This window comes from Rhinolophus sinicus, chromosome 3 (genome assembly GCF_057876585.1).
Source record: "Rhinolophus sinicus isolate RSI-liver-muscle chromosome 3, RSI-T2T, whole genome shotgun sequence".
Taxonomy (NCBI): domain Eukaryota; kingdom Metazoa; phylum Chordata; class Mammalia; order Chiroptera; family Rhinolophidae; genus Rhinolophus; species Rhinolophus sinicus.
Window position 1 is genome coordinate 156,958,139 of NC_142503.1, and position 16,326 is coordinate 156,974,464.

At 32.4% G+C, this 16,326-nt stretch overlaps 1 protein-coding gene across 14 annotated transcripts in view; it reads right to left on the reverse strand.

The window, feature by feature from the left end:
* Positions 1 to 16,326, reverse strand: part of DENND4A (DENN domain containing 4A) — a 100,296-nt gene that overhangs the window by 59,849 nt on the left and 24,121 nt on the right. For 9 of the 14 annotated variants that reach the window (XR_012494703.2, XM_074327533.2, XM_019725588.3 and 6 more), the window contains exons 2-7: positions 15,292 to 15,373; positions 10,142 to 10,237; positions 9,138 to 9,469; positions 4,575 to 4,824; positions 2,273 to 2,342; positions 515 to 684 (exon numbers count right to left, since the gene is read on the reverse strand). Coding sequence is in view for 13 of the 14 variants with exons in the window: in XM_074327533.2 (XP_074183634.2) it covers positions 515 to 684; positions 2,273 to 2,342; positions 4,575 to 4,824; positions 9,138 to 9,448 (801 nt within the window). In the remaining variant the exon portion in view is untranslated. The remainder of the gene's footprint in view (positions 1 to 514; positions 685 to 2,272; positions 2,343 to 4,574; positions 4,825 to 9,137; positions 9,470 to 10,141; positions 10,238 to 15,291; positions 15,374 to 16,326) is intronic. The other 5 variants (XM_074327532.2, XM_019725585.3, XM_074327531.2 and 2 more) reach the window with 3 other exon arrangements.

Below are 16,326 nucleotides of genomic sequence, written 5' to 3' on the forward strand. Positions count from 1 at the left end.
GTGAAAGTAACTGTATCAATATTCTCTATAAGAAAGGGATTGAAAATATTTAGTAGTCAGTAGGACACAATTGTAAATAAGGAATTCCAACTTCAGGCAATTCACTGAATTTCTCTAGACCTCAATTTCTCAATCTGTAAAATGAGGATGTTAAACTAGATGATTTCCAAGGTCCTTTCCACCTATAATAGTCTATGATTCTAAATAGCATTGCATATTTAATAATGTCTTTCAAAGCTTCTGTATCACAGAAAATGAAGCACTGAAGGATCATCATTTGATGATAAAAATATCTTTCACCATAATCACAAAAAAAACCATTTGGGTATATGGAACAGAATGAAAATTTTCTTTTCCTATGTCCTTGGATATAGTTATCTTAACCAAATGGAAGAGTTATGTATAATAGATTCAATTAACCAGTTTTTTTCTACTGTTCCTTGCATTATATAAAACTTAAGAATTAAAAATGTACAAGAATTTTGCAGATAGCATTTGTTAAAACACATTGTACCTTTTCAGCTGAGGCTCCAGTTAACACAAATGTAGAAAATACAGGGAGAGGGTATTTGCTATTTGGTGGCCAACATTCAATAGTTGCACCCATTGGTAAACAAAATAGGGGAACAGATTCTGGGAGTGAGAATGACTCATAATCTTCTTGAGGATATCTACAAATCAGACCTATAAAAACAACAATAAATATTAGGTCATCATGTCTTGAAATTAGGTGCTTGTAATATGAACGATACTGAAATGTTTTCTTATTTAACATATTTGGGAGACCAAAACATTACCTATATGTTCATCAAATAACTAAATGCTTCGTTAGTATTCCATATAGATTTTAATGCTCAAACATTAAAATGATTCATATTAACTGCTTAATTTATCAAGCGTTATTCACAAAGGCTAAGTAATGCAAACAAGAAAAGATTATCCTAAAGAAACATACATAAATACACACACACTCAAAAATTCAGTATGCAGTCACACTATCTTAAGGCACGTGAATATACTATTTTTTTGAAATTTTCAATATGGCTACCTGCATATATCCATTTCATCAGCTCTCAATAACTTTCCCTTGGGGGGTTTACACATTAAAATAGATACCCTATAGGAGTGTATACATAACTTCTAGCATGAATACAAGAAAAAATACTAATAAAAATAGAAGAGTCACATATTTACAGTATCTTCAAAGTAGTATCAACTCAAGCTTAGCTTCTGAATAATTCCAAATTAAATGAAGATAAAGTTTCAAGTAGCCTATGATTTCACATTAAATAGACTAGTCTAGAAAGTGATCCAGGAATCTTCTATTGAACACATCCTCCAAGCAGTCTCATAATGGATTTTGTGTGACTAGAAATAGAAAATACGTTCCCTGCCTTGAACAGTACAAGTCAAGTGGAAACCATCACTAGATATGTCCATAAAGACAAAAATTATAAACTGGGAATACCAGTGGTTGGTCTGCCACTAATATCGGTGTGATTTTGGACAAATCACATACCTGTAAGACTCTGGTCTTCTCATTTATAAAGTGATATGAACCAGATATACTAAGATCCAAGGCAGTTCTGAAATTCTCTAATCATATGCTAGCCAGCCAGCAGATCCCATGAGGATCTAGTTAACTGTCCATTACTCTATCAGATCATGAGGCAATGGTATAGGCTTTAAGTAAATATAGAAATACTGATGAATCATACATCCTAAAATATCAAAGGTAGAAGAGAAAACTAGAAGTCTAGGACACGGATTTTAAAAATATATTACTTAAAAGGCTGAATCCGCTCTTTTGTGAATAAGATCAGTATGTTTGATATTTTGAGGTTTCTAGCAATTGAAAATTTCAACTACATATTATAAAATCACAAATTAGTTCATAATAGTTCAGATTATTATGAAACATAATTTACATGTGAATTATAGATTTGACTAAATTTAATATAAATATTAAAGAAACACTAATTTAACAGGAAAATAAATATTTTGCCACATTTTCTACTAACTTAAAAACTTAAAGAGAACTAACATCTACTTATTAGCTATTTATTTAAACCTAACATTTAAAAAACCCCACATTCTTTTAATATTAATCTTCCATTAAAGTAAAATGAATAAATAAATGGATGATAACACAGATTCAAAAGACATGGGTTGTCCTAACACCAACATGTTGTAAGGCAGGTTTTTTCCTTTAATCTTACTGGCCCCCACAATACGTTTATATATTAAGTATCCCATGAAAAATTGTACTTACCAGCTTTGTAAGATATAGTGTTAGTCTTTGCCACTGATTTTTTATAACATAAGTATACTGATGATCCCCACTGAATTAAAAAAAAAGAAAATATCATTTAATTTTAAAATGGAACCTCTTTGATCTCTCCAGTATATATTATCTAAGATGTGACAGATTTCTCTGTTAGCTATTTTCAGTTGGTTATTTTATCAGCATTTTGTTGAAGTTATTGCCCATTTTTCACTCAGAAATAAAATTTAACATATTTTTCCCTTGCAACAGCAATAACACGAGGAAAATGTCATGCTTTAAAATAAAGCGAATCCCCAATAATTTAGATTTTATTCTAAGTACAAACTTTGGGCAGAAATGATAAACTAAGAAATATTGACTCATGTGTATACCTCCCTTTGACTCTACAACCCCTTTGAGATATTTCAAGATTTTTCTACGGTTCTTTATACCGAAACTCAAGAGTTGTAATTTGCCATATTCATTGTCTTATTTCCCATTCTCTCCTGAATCCATTCCAAATCAGGTTTTAAACCCACCATTTCCTAAAAGAACACCTTAACAACTTTAATGATGCTAGATCTAATAGTTGATTCCTAGTCTTCGTCTTATTCAACCTCTCAACAGATTCTGATGCCACTAATGACTCCCTTCCGGAAACATTTTCTTTTCTTGGCGTTTGAGGCATCACACTCTCCTGGTCCCTCCTCACCAAATCTCTGACCCCTCTTCAGCCTCCTTTGTAGCATCCTCTCTCTTCCTGATCATTAAACGTGATCTCTTTACTTTCTCTAAATGATCTCACACGTTTAGTCCGATGGTTTTAAATAACAGCTACCCCCAAAGGAGTCTCAAATGTCTAGTCCCAGCTGCAACTGAGATGGGGAAGACTGTGGGTAACGCAGATTTGGGGGTGAAGAAAAGGAGCTCAGTTTTAGACATATTAAGTTTGAAACATCTATTCGACATCTAAGTGAAGAATCAAATGGAGCTAAGGCGAGAGGTCTGAAATAGAGATGTAACTTGGGAGATGTCCCACTTGATATTAGGTGGTGACAGATTCACAAAGCACTTTCTCACCTCCTTTCGGTCTCAACTCAAACGTCACTTTGTTCGAGAGCTCCTCTTTCTTCACCTTATGTGCAATAACAAACCTCTCTCTACCCTGCCCAGTCCTCCCTATCACCCCTATCTTGCTTTTCCTCCCTCCATAGCACTTACCACCATTTGGCATATTTTCTTATTAACTATCTGCCTCCTACCATTAAAATATAAATTCCATAATGGTAAGGGCTTTGTTTTGTTCATTGCTATATGTGTAGCATTGAAAACAGTACCCATTATGTAGAAATGCTTAATAAAATACTAGTTAAATGAATGAGAAAGGACATTTTGTGCATACATAAGAGTGCCTGCATAAACCAGTACATAAAGACAGATTCACAGCACTCAAGACAAATATATAGAGAAAATAAACTTACTTTAAGAAATATTTTAAAAATATTATAGTATATTTAAATATTACACTATTTAAACATTATACAATAACAAATACCCATTTACTCACAACCAAGATTTAACAAATGTTAACAATTTACCATATTGACTTCAGATATTTTAATTTATAAAGAAACAAAAAATTACAGGTTTATTTAAAACCTCATCTTCCATTCCTTTCTGTCCCCTGGAGTTCACTACTGGCCTGAAGCTAGTGTATTTCATTCACATGCACTTAAAAATTTTCCACTGCACAAATATATACATCTACAAGTATGTATTATTGTTTTGTGCATGTTAAAATTTTACATAAATGCTGATACGCTGAAAAAACTGTACTAAAATTGTAATACTCAATATATACCGATAACAAAAGATGACTACAAGTCACGTTTGACTTCTGCAATTACAAGAGGTGCTCAAAGTGGTTACCATCAGCCACCAGACACTTCTGATTACGGCGAACTACTGCTTGAGCAACGTTGACCAAAGTGCCCACTTGTATACATTTTTTTGGTACCCCCGGTATATGGGATCTAGTGCACAAGTGGAAGGAGGGACTAACCTTGGCTAGTACATTACTTTTGCAGTAAGGGGAAGAAATTACTTTTTAATTAAAAAAACAACCTTTTTGCATAGCTCCTTTTGAAAGTACAACTAAAGCACTTTCCTAAAAATAAAATATCCAACATTTTTAAAAACATATTTTTAATTCAGTAATTGTGCTATGCTGCTTTCCAAACAAAGATTTATTTTAGATTATGGTCTGTTCATCAGTGGCTAATTTTATCAGTGCAAAAGAGTCACTTACCATACTGTTATTGAGATTCTTGTCAACTTTGCAGAAAGTGTGTGGTGGACTTTCTCCTTTACTGGGTATAATAATACATATGTCTGTAACAGCCAGCGTATTCTGAGTCATGTTTTCACAGGCTCTTCGGTAGGTGATATAAATTTTTTGTGATGAGGTACTGCCGCTAATATTTGCAGGGCGTCCATAGGGAGTACTCTGAATAATTTCACATCCCTGTTTCAATCTTTCTTTCCAGTCATATAAAACCCTAAAAAATAAAATAAATACACAAATATAAAATACCCTCAAAATATGAAAGGTAATATTATCAGGTATCATTCACTGATCCTAAACTGTAGCAGATATTCCAATCTTATTGCAAGCTTGAATTGCACAGCCCCATATGAAATTAAAGAACTGTTTTCCCTACCAAAAATTAAAATAATGTAAGAAAAATTCAGATTAATCTTTGTGCTTCTTAACATAAACCATAGAAAGGCAATAATTACATGCACGGAACTTGTTTTAGTGTTCCATGTAACAGATTTATTTACTTATTTATTTTTGTCTTTAAAACCAAGCATTTTCTTTAGAAAAAGCAACTCTGTATTGTGACCAAAGTTAACATTTTACAAAAGGCTCCTTTGCCAGATGGTATAGAACCTACCTGCACTTTTACCTCTAATATTTCCCTCAGGTTTAAGAGATAATTTTAGGCTTTCAAAAGAGAAAATAATCTCAAATCTATCTTTAATCAAAAGTATGGGTGAAAGACAGGCTTTTCTTCCCTTCTTTATTGTGGTAAAATCATAGGCTTTTAATAAAGGGCAGGCCAGGCATCCATTCCTTAAGTCTTCTAAATACTATACTTAAAGTACTTGGGGACACAAAGAAAATGTCATGTTTGAATAACATTAGCTTATTCTTTCACAGAATTCACTGATTTGACTTTATTGCTAAGTCCTTAGCATCAGTCAAAAAAAAAAAAAAAATCAAAGGCCTATTATATTAAGTGTGTTTCTACATTTGCTATAGAAATTGTAACAGGCAATGTCCCCAAAATCAATTGTATTCCCTTTCATTAATATAAAATCCCACTATACAAATAAAATTTAGTGTTAGAAATGGGCCAAATTATCCCTTCCTAATATAATTTTTAATTTCTCTTTTTGTCCTGGCTGTTAGCAAACAACAAAATTTCTCAACATTTTGAAAATATAGAGCTAAATTGGATACCTAATAATAGCAACTATGTTTATCCTAATGTTAGCTTAATTGCTTACTCCTCTTCCTCCTTCTGACCTTGCCTTTCTGTTTTGTTTTTTTAATCTTAAAAAAAGGCATTGTTACAGAGAGAAGTTAGACCTATCTGAATTCAAATTCCTACCATTTGTTACTATCTTAGGCAGTTACTTAACCTCTCTTAGCCTTATACTACTCAGCTACAAAATTTTAAAAATCTAACTCCTAGGATCTTGATGGAATTAAATGAATGTATAACGTCTCCAAAATATTGCCTGATACAGATGCTCAATTGAAAACAAGAAAATAAAAACACAACACGCCGAACAACAAACCGCCATTTATTACTTCAAAAAATATATCTTGAAAGATATGGAATATAAATACATTTGATGCATAAAATACCTATTTTCCTTAATCAGGTATTATGCTGTTGTATGTATTTTGTATTATTATTTTTTATTTTTATATTGTTATATAACTTTTCTTATCTAACTAAACTGTAAGCTTTTAAAGGCAAGAATGATGTCATGTTCTTCACAATGACAAACATGAGGGTAGCTGTAAGAGTGGTTAATTTATTCATTCCAGTTCAAATCCTTTCCTATTGGAGAATCCATTCTATGCTTGGAAAATTCCTCTACTCTAGAGAACTCCAACACTAATGAGAATCTGCAACATTCCCTTCATTTTATCTACAAGCTAAAATTCTGATGGTCAGTAGTCATAGGAGCAATTTATCTAATCTTTTGAAAACAAGATCTAACAGCTGGCTTACGTTCCCTAGCCACTTACTAAATATGTAAACTTCGTATGAAGCAATATAGTAGCTATTCTGAAACCAATTTAAATTATGGCAATTAACTCATAAATTAACAGAATAAAGACTGATTTTTACTATTACTTTTTGATATCAACCATTAGATGATAGAAATTTAAAAGTAGAAGAAACTTCAGGGGCTCATCCCATCTCAGGCATTAGTAAACATGACTACGTATCCACTTTCAGACTTAATATAGTAGGAGATGGAACTTTTGTATAGCTCCTTCAGTAGGGAAATCAATAGCTTCCTTATTTTTAACCAAAACGTAAGTTAAGCCCATCCCCTTTTGCGACAGAGCAATGGAAACAAGACGGCTAATCATTCCTTATAAACTCTTCATCTGTTTTGAAGACATTATTAGAGCTACTCCTAGCCTTCCTCTGGTCTTTTACTTTCAGTTTCCCAAGGGGAATCTTATCTTTTACCTTTAAAATTTTGTTCTTTTAATTTAAAAAATTACGTATATTTAAATTTATATAATCTTCATATATATGTGTGTGTGTATGTGTGTGTGTGTATTTCTCTTTTAAAAAGAACCCCAATCTTTGCAGAAACTGACAAGCTGATCTGAAAATTCACATGGAAATTCAAGGGGCCCAGAATAGCCGAAAAAACCTTGAGAAAGAAGAATAAAGTTGGAAGACTTACACTTCCCAATGTAAAAACTTACTACAAAGCAACAGTAATCAAAACTGTGTAGTACTGGCATAAGGACAGACAAACGAAATTGAATTGCGAGTCCAGAATTAAACCCATACATCTATGGTCAATTAATTTTTGAAAATGGAGAAAGAATATTCTCTTCAACAGATGGTGCTGGGACAAGTGGTTATCCATATAAAAAAAGAGTAAGATTGGACCCTTTCCTCAACCATATACAAGAATGAATTCAAAATGGATCAAAGACCCAAATGTACAGGCTGAACTGTAAAACTCTTAGACAAAAACTTAGGTGTCAATCTTCATGACCTTAGATTAGTAAAAGCCTTCTTAGATATGACACCAAAACATAAGCAATGAAAGAAAAAATAGATAAATCAGACTTCATCAAATTTAAAAACTTTTTAGCTTCAAAGGATACCATAAATAAAGTGAAAAGACAACCCACAGAATGGGAGAAAATATTTGTAAATCATGTATCTGGTAAGGGACTTGCTTCTAGAATATGTAAAGAACTCTCAAACTCAACAATAAAATGACAATCCAATTAAAAAACAAAAAAAGGATTCTGAATAGACATTTCTCCAAAAATATACAGATGGCTAATAAGCACATGAAAGATGTTCAACATCATTAGCCATCAGGTGAATGCAATGAGATACCACTTCACAGCCATTAGGGCAGCTACTATGATCAAATGACAATACAAAATGTTGTCAGATGTGGAGAAATTGGAAGCTTCATACAGTGCCGGTAGGAATGCCAAGTGCTATAGCTGCTTTGAAAGGCAGTCTGGCCAGTTCCTCAAAACACAGAGTTAGCACGTGACCCAGCAATTCCATTTCTAAGTAAATATACAAGAGAGATGAAAACATGTCCATACAAAAACTTGTACATGAATATTTCCAGCAGCATTATTTATAATAGCTAAAAAGTGGAAAATAACCCACAAATCAATCAACTGATGAATGAAATAATTAACTGTGGTGTAGCCACAAGACGGACTATTATTCAGCCATATAAAGGAATAAAGTACTGACACACACTACAACATGGATAAATCTTGAAAACATTATGCTAAGTGAAAGAAGCCAGCATACACAAGCAAAAACATATACAGTATGATTCCATTTACATAAAATGTACAAAATAAGCAAATAGATTCATAGAGATACAAAATAGACTGGTGGTTGCCTGGAGCTGAGGGGGTTAGGGAGAATTGAATAGTGACCAAAATGAGTACAGGATTTCTTTTTGCCATGATAAAACTGTTCTAAAATTTATTGTGGTGATGGTTGCACAACTCTATAAATATACTAAAAACTACTGAATTATACACTTTAAATAGGTGAATTGCATGGTATGTGAATTATATCTCAATAAAGGTGTTATATAAAAAAGGAGTCCCACCTTCAATATAGTATCCTAAGTAAAGCACTAATTTACCCCAAGATCCTTGTTTGATGTATACAGATATAAGCATCCATTTGTAATGATCATTATAACCAATGCTTAAAAGCCATCCTTTTCTCGTACTTCAAAAATAATTTAAAATTTTGTGATAATACATTAATTTCCTGGGATTTTTCTGTAAATGATTTTGAAATTCTCTCCCCTACCTTAAACAGAAAGAAACTCAGACAAGATGAAAGCGCTGGAAACCTGTAGGACAAAGGGACCCTGAAAAGGTTATCATGAACACAGTGAGAGAACACAGGATTCTGGATATAAATGGGTCTATTTTTCTAAAGTTGTCATATATCTATTAATGAAAAAAAACTAAACAGTTAACTTCAAAATCTACAAGGCATATTATTTGGATCCATAACAATAATTATTTTTTAAAAAGACTTACCCCAGGTCTGTAAGTGGAGGCTTATCTCTCCCTCTTCTGTAGCAAAGGTAAATCTGTGGCCCTACAAGACTTCCATTATTGAGGTCAGCTGACAATCCAGTTGGGGTAACGTCAATACACGTATAATCCAGTGGCACTTCCTCCCCAAGAGATTTAATAATAACTGAAACATCTGTGATAGGTTCTTTTGGTTTAGCTACTTTATGACAGGCGTCATTGAAATGAATTTCTTCTTCAAGAGGCTTTGAAACATCAGTCAATCCTGCTACAACAAAGTAGTCAGCAACACGAGGCCCCTTATCTTCAATCATCTTCCATTACAGAGGTTACATCTAAAAGAAAAGTAAAAGACTAATATTTTCCTATAGTAAACCAAATAAATATGTGGTTTATGAGTAAATAAGAACAAAAAACTACAAAAAGAGCACTACTTCCTTGATAAACACACTAGGACTACACGTTTTACTTTCATATTTCAAAAAATGGGAATATATTTAGCATTATTTATGATTATAAAAGTAACGCCAAGAATTTCCAGTTTGGGCAATATGGATGCCTAGATGACTTAAGTAGACAGAAAAAAAAACAAAAAACAACCCCACATCCTTTTAAATGCATAGATTAACGTGTAAAAATGTAAGGGCCCAGCGCCCCAAAACAGTGAGGAAACCAAAGGCCAGATTGCAATATATAAGCTGATACTGGGTGGGGGAAGTTTGCTGACTTCCTCAGTAATCAAAGGGTTTGTGTTTTAAAAGGTATTACAGGGACACACTACAAGGCTTTGGGACCAGATAGGACAAGCAACTGAAACTGAGACATCTGTATATAGACAAGAGCCTCAAAGGACTATATCCTGTTAAAGAATGGATTTTAAAATCCATCGACTGGTACAGGGAGATAAAGGTTGCCTCAATCTATCTGGTCCCTGCTTTGAAGGGTTAAAAAACACAACAAAACCAAAAAAACAGCCTCCTCTCCGAATGTATAATAGGCCTACTCACACTTGAATTTGAGGTTTGACTAAGCCAGCTGCATGATCCCAGGAAGCTCCAAACTGAGATATTAACAATAACGGTGTTCCCAGGCTAGTGATAACCCTGGGGAAGTAAATGCAAAACAGTTCTAGAGGGTATACCCTCAAACCAGGTTTTCCACACAAAGTACAACTGACCACGACTTCCTATTCCAAAACCACACAAAAACACAAAGAAAAATCCACTGAGTGGGTCTCAGCAGATGCAACAAACGGAAGAATTTCAAATAATAAAAGGCAGAGATTATAACAGGAATGCAGCTTATAACAAATTCAAAGAAAAAATACACAAAGTAGAATCCACCATGTATTTGTAAACACTTTAATTGTAAAATCTCCTTCAGTTGTCAAGTATCACTTAAACCTTATTTGTTTCTTTAACTAGGAGAATACACCCCCTCACAGTACTGTCATTACTTATATAATAATAGTTACACACAAAAGTTTAATCTAAAACAAATTTTTAGACTTAGTTCCAATAAATGCAAACAAAGAATTCCGTGGACAAATAAATTAGGTATATATAGTACATGCCTATTTTGTATATTGTTTAGGAAACAAGCCTAAAGAAGAACCAAATGTTCCTATTTGTTTTCTTTAGAAGTATATGGCTTCTATGTAGCAATTCCCTTACATATAAGATTTTTGCACAAAATAGTAGGCTTCAACTTTTCAAAAATGCCTCCTAGACAGACAGTAAAGAGAAAGTAATAACCTGTTCTCCTGAGAAGGCTCTGCTATAAGTTGAATAGTTGCTCTCAGCTGACTGCAAATAACAGGTGCTCCACAAATAACAAACAGTATTACCCAGTTAACCATCTATTGATTCTCAAAAAGTACAAAAACAAAAGCACTTTTTTAAAAAGCACTTTTGTATTTAATTTTTTCTTCATTTCATTAAATAGTCTGAAATAATTTTTAACGGCTGCATAATATTTTATTTTATGAACATAACATTATTGATCCAATTCCTTATTGCTGATCATTTATTACTCTACTTATTTTAGTAATATTTTTTAAATGCTATGATGAATAACCTTGAACATAAACCTCTGGCTACAACTCTTGTTTCTTCAGGATAAATTTATTGAAGTTGAATTACTAAGAGTTACATAACCAGCCTCTATAAGTGTTTATGTGCATTTGTGGGTGTATGAATTTTAAATTACCAGCTTTTGTGGAGCACTTTCCTCTTTTTATAATGAAGAGATTTAAATATTTTCCTTTTTCCTAGACTCTAACTTCACGATATTTAAACTAAAGCGTATAGTCACTATTTCATACAATGCAATCTTATGTCTTGCTATGCAGGAGAAGAGAAAGGGAATGGATATAGTACTATTATAAAAACATAAAAATATATTTAATAAGGCATTTTGAAAGCTACTATCTTAGTCATTGAAATAAACAGCTCTTATACTAATAAGCAGATATCTGGGAGAATTTGTATGAAAATTAGTTTTTGTTAGATTTTCTTGGCTCACAAATTTTAATGATTTGTTTTCATTCCCAACTGAACACAGTAAATAACTACTAAAAGGGAACAAATTATTGTTCTTCATCAATACATATATGAAAAGAACAATCAATTTTAAAATGGTGATAAAATCCTCGAACATTTATTGAGAAAGAAATTATGCATCACTTCAGTTCTCTTGCCTTGTTGTTGTTATTTCCCATTTGTTCATTTGAGGGCAGAGAGTGGTTAGGAAGGTAAGCAGGGTTAACAAAGTATATAATGCCAAGATCTTAGCTGGCAGCATTCTAGGTGATTTCTTGAAAGATCTAAATGATTTTTAATTCACTCATGAAGAATCTATAATTCTGAAAATGCACCTCTACTTTTTATTTTAAATCAACCGTTTTTAAAGTACATTTGACAAAGAAACAAAAACTCATAGACACAGACAACAGTTTAGTGGTAAGGAGGGGCGGAGAAGAGGGAAAAGGGGGTCTCCTGATGGAAGGAGAACTGACTCTGGGAGGTGAGCACACAGTGTGATATATGGATGATGTATTATAAAAATGTACATTTGAAACTTATATAATTTTACTAACCAATGTCGCCCCAATAAATTTAATTAAAAATAAATAGATAAATAGATAAAAATAAATCAAGTAAATTTGAGGTTTAGAAGGTAGGGGGAAGACACTGTTAAAAATTACAAGGCAAAGAAAATACTGAAAATCTTTAATATAGAAATGAATAATTAATAGTATTTTCTAACAATTCCATTAAACTAAGAGACTTCCATTGGCATGTGAAATTTACAATCCTCATGGAAAATACTAATTACAGACAAAATACTAAATAAAGACAAAATGCCTTGTATTGGCAGAGCCACTAAAAATTACTTGGAAAGAGCATTAGAGGAAAGCATTCTTAGTCACACACACAACTTGGACTTTTAGTTTAGTATATCAGAGCAAAAACCTCTAAAAAAGTAGGAGGTAAATTTCTTTCCTTTTCCCCTCCCTCGATCCCTCCCTTATTTATTAATTTAATTTATTTATTTGACGTAAATTTCTTGCAATTCATTTTGGAAACTAGGGGTCACACAAAACAAGCATTTGATCCAACAGTTCTCTAATGAACCACAGTAATATAAAACCCTGAAACAATTTTACTCAAGCTGAAGTAACAATATGTAATACATCATTAACTAATTATTGTGTTTAATTCTTCTTTGTTCAACATGATATAGATAACGTAAGGAGTTAGCTCATGAAATGTTTATAGGCATCTTCTTAAAATTTCAGATACCCATTTACCTAGTATTTCACTTCAAATTACATCTATTTTCTTTGAGAAGAGCAAACAAGAAAGATGTGCTCTCTAATTCCAAAAAGGTACATGAGAACTAAATTAAGAAATCATTACAAGAAAGTTCTAATCCATTCAGCAACTAATGGCAACTGATTTATTTTTCTCCCTTTCAATCTCTGACCAATCAATTCAGATTTTATTTTATTATTTATTTTTAAATTTCTTCAATTACTCTATGAGGTCAGAGTAGTTAAGCATTTGCTACCTAGGCTAACTATAAGAACAAGAAAAGGCAAGAGTGGAAATCAAAGGAAACATTTTGAAGATACATGAAAAACAAAAAATCTGAACATAAAAGTTTTACCAAATTATAAACTATTATGAATGGTAAAAAGAGCAAAATGTCTTTCAGATAAAGCCTGATAAACAGTCACAATTTCAAGACATATATAAAAATGGCTGATAACTAAATGGACCAATTCAATTGACCCTCAGTCCAGTTAACTTTAATAAATAAGCTAGAAGAAATTTTCCTTTTAAAATGTAACTCCACAGTTAAGAACCTAATCTAGCTCATCGTTTCTTACATTATCAAAACTAGGGACCCTCGTTCCCATCTTTTCTAAACTTCGTCTCTCATTTTTCTTCCAACTAAGGTAACTTATCTACTTCCCTTCAAATGTAGTTTTGCTCAATATACTACAGTATTTCCTCTTTCTAGTCAATATCTTTTCATTGTATTTTTCAAAAAAATTAAATTTATGTGATTTTCATTTCAACTTTATGAATTATACAAAATGGCAGAAATAAAAAGAAATTCAACAATCCCATTCACAATAATAAATCTGGTTTATAACTGACAATGTTTCCTAGTTTCCTTTGAGAACAGAAACTACCCTTCTAATCCTCATGCACAGGTATAATATAGAACACAAATATTTATATTTTTTTATTTAATAAGCACTTTTATAAACTGCTATAATATTCATAATTATAGTAAATGACTACATAATATTCCATCAAATAAAAATAGTATACACTACAGCCAGTACCCCATTTTTTCCATTCCCAGCTAGTACCCTAAGTATAATAGGTACGCTTAAAAAATATTTGTTAAAAGAATGAATAGTTCACTCTATAACCTTTCTCAAGCATATTATACTAAATATGTATCTTTTTTCTGTAATTCAGAATCAATTTTCTGAACCTCAATTACCTTAAATACTGCAGTTGTTGAATGTAGGACATAGATAGACTAGATGATTTGAGTCTAGCAAATCAAAACCAAAACCATTAGGACCTTAGACAAATTTAGAAATTTACTGAATAAGTAATTGATTCATTCATTCAATAAATTTTTCATAGATACTTACTAAGACCTGACACTATTCTAGTAGCCAGTGACAACATTGATGAAAGTAGTAGCCCTGCCTTCAAGGAGTTTCTTGTTTAGTTCTACTTTCCCACATATCTTTCTGTACTTTCATTCCCCTATAGCCATCTTTTCTATCACCTTCCAGATTCCAAGTGCTTCCCTTTACCATGCCCAACGTTTCCCTACCATTTCCCCCCCAAAGCTCCACATGGACAAATGTCTATTTTATTGTCCCTTTTCCCCATCTCCTCAAAAACGGGCACTCCTTCAGCATGAGCATTCTATGGAGATTTTGAAAGGAAAGAAATCTTATTTGTATATCATATTTAAGAGTATGTTAACTTCCTTTTAAAAAGGTTTAGCCCACCTAAGGCAAACTTGGCTTTTTAAAAGTAAGTTTTATTAACCCAAATTGATGGACTATGTGGGACAAATTTCTTGAGCAAGGGGGCTTACCTGTCCCCTAGTCTACTTTGAACCACCTCCCCTCTCTAAATAGTTATTCTCAAGCAAAAACCAACAACAAAAAAATCAAAACATAATTGTATAATTCAACAGCTCCCGTCTGAAAGACTGCCAAAGCCTGATTTTAAAAAAAGTTAAGAATAATAGACATTTAAAGGAGAAGGGATCTTATTGTTAGTCATAGTCTAATCCCTTATTTTATAGCCAAAGAAAGTGGCTTACTTACAGATATCTAGCTAGTTAGTGGTGGAGGCTGGGCAAGAACTCAGGTCCCTTCATTCAGTGTTCTTTACATCTGAGGATGCTGCCTCTAATAAATGGTCATTAATACTGACCCAAGGCACATCTTAAGACATCTTTCAATAAGCTCTTTTGTGTCACTAATCATAATCATTATGTGGTAAATATATGCCAAATTCTTGTTAAGAGATCTGCTAAATTAAACTTTTAATGTTTAATACAGAAAACAGCTAATACAAACAAATCAAAACGAAAAACAAAAACTACTTACACATTACTGAAGGTCTTTTTCCGAAAATGATGCCAGATCTTACTTGGGACTTCTGCAAGCCTCAGAGTTTGAGAAATACTGCCTTGAAAAGAATAAGAATTGAGTTTAATTCCAGTCAAACATTGCCCCTAAGATGTCTAAGGATACTTAGAGTTCTGTTAACAATGATAATTTTCAAACAAAATGCTTGCATATATTATTTTCATATGTTTAAGAGCCAATAAGTAATTTTCAAATACCAGCTCTTCCAGAAAACACATTTCAGTCAAGAATTCACACACACACACACACACACACACACACACACACAAACACAGCAGATAAGGGAAAGACAAAAGAATTAAAATAATAGGTAATGACACAAGAGTAAATATATAGAAGCAAGGAGTGTTAAGAAAAACATGCCACTTATGAGGTATTATATAGTATCTCATTCGAGAAAAAAATATACACATTTAAGATAGTTTAAATATAGACGCCAGTAGCTTACATATACGTAACAACAGTGTTTCCCCGAAAATAAGACCTAGCCAGACCATCAGCTTTAATGCGTGTTTTGGAGCAAAAATTAATATAAGACTCGGTATCATATTATACCCGATCTTATATTATATAAGACTTGGTATTTTATATATTATATTATTATTATATTATATTATATAAGACTGGGTCTTATATTAAAATAACACTGGGTCTTATATTAATTTTTGCTCCAAGACACATTAGAGCTGATGGTCCCGCTAGGTCTTATTTTCAGGGAAACATGGAAGTTTCAAAGAAGTCAACCTGAAAGTATTTTCCCTTTGTTACAAGTTTTAAAAATACTATTTAAATAGAATCAGTTACAACAAATTCTTAACAAGATATGGTTGAAATCTCATCAAGGAACCCAAGTCTTCTAAGGTAATAAACACTGCTGTACTATGGGATTCAATACGCCATTATCATATTTTCTTAAAGATGAGTTAGTAAGTTGTTTAGTAGGTAGTAGAGAGACGATGTGAATACTGACCTCCTGAAGCATTTTTAAATTTA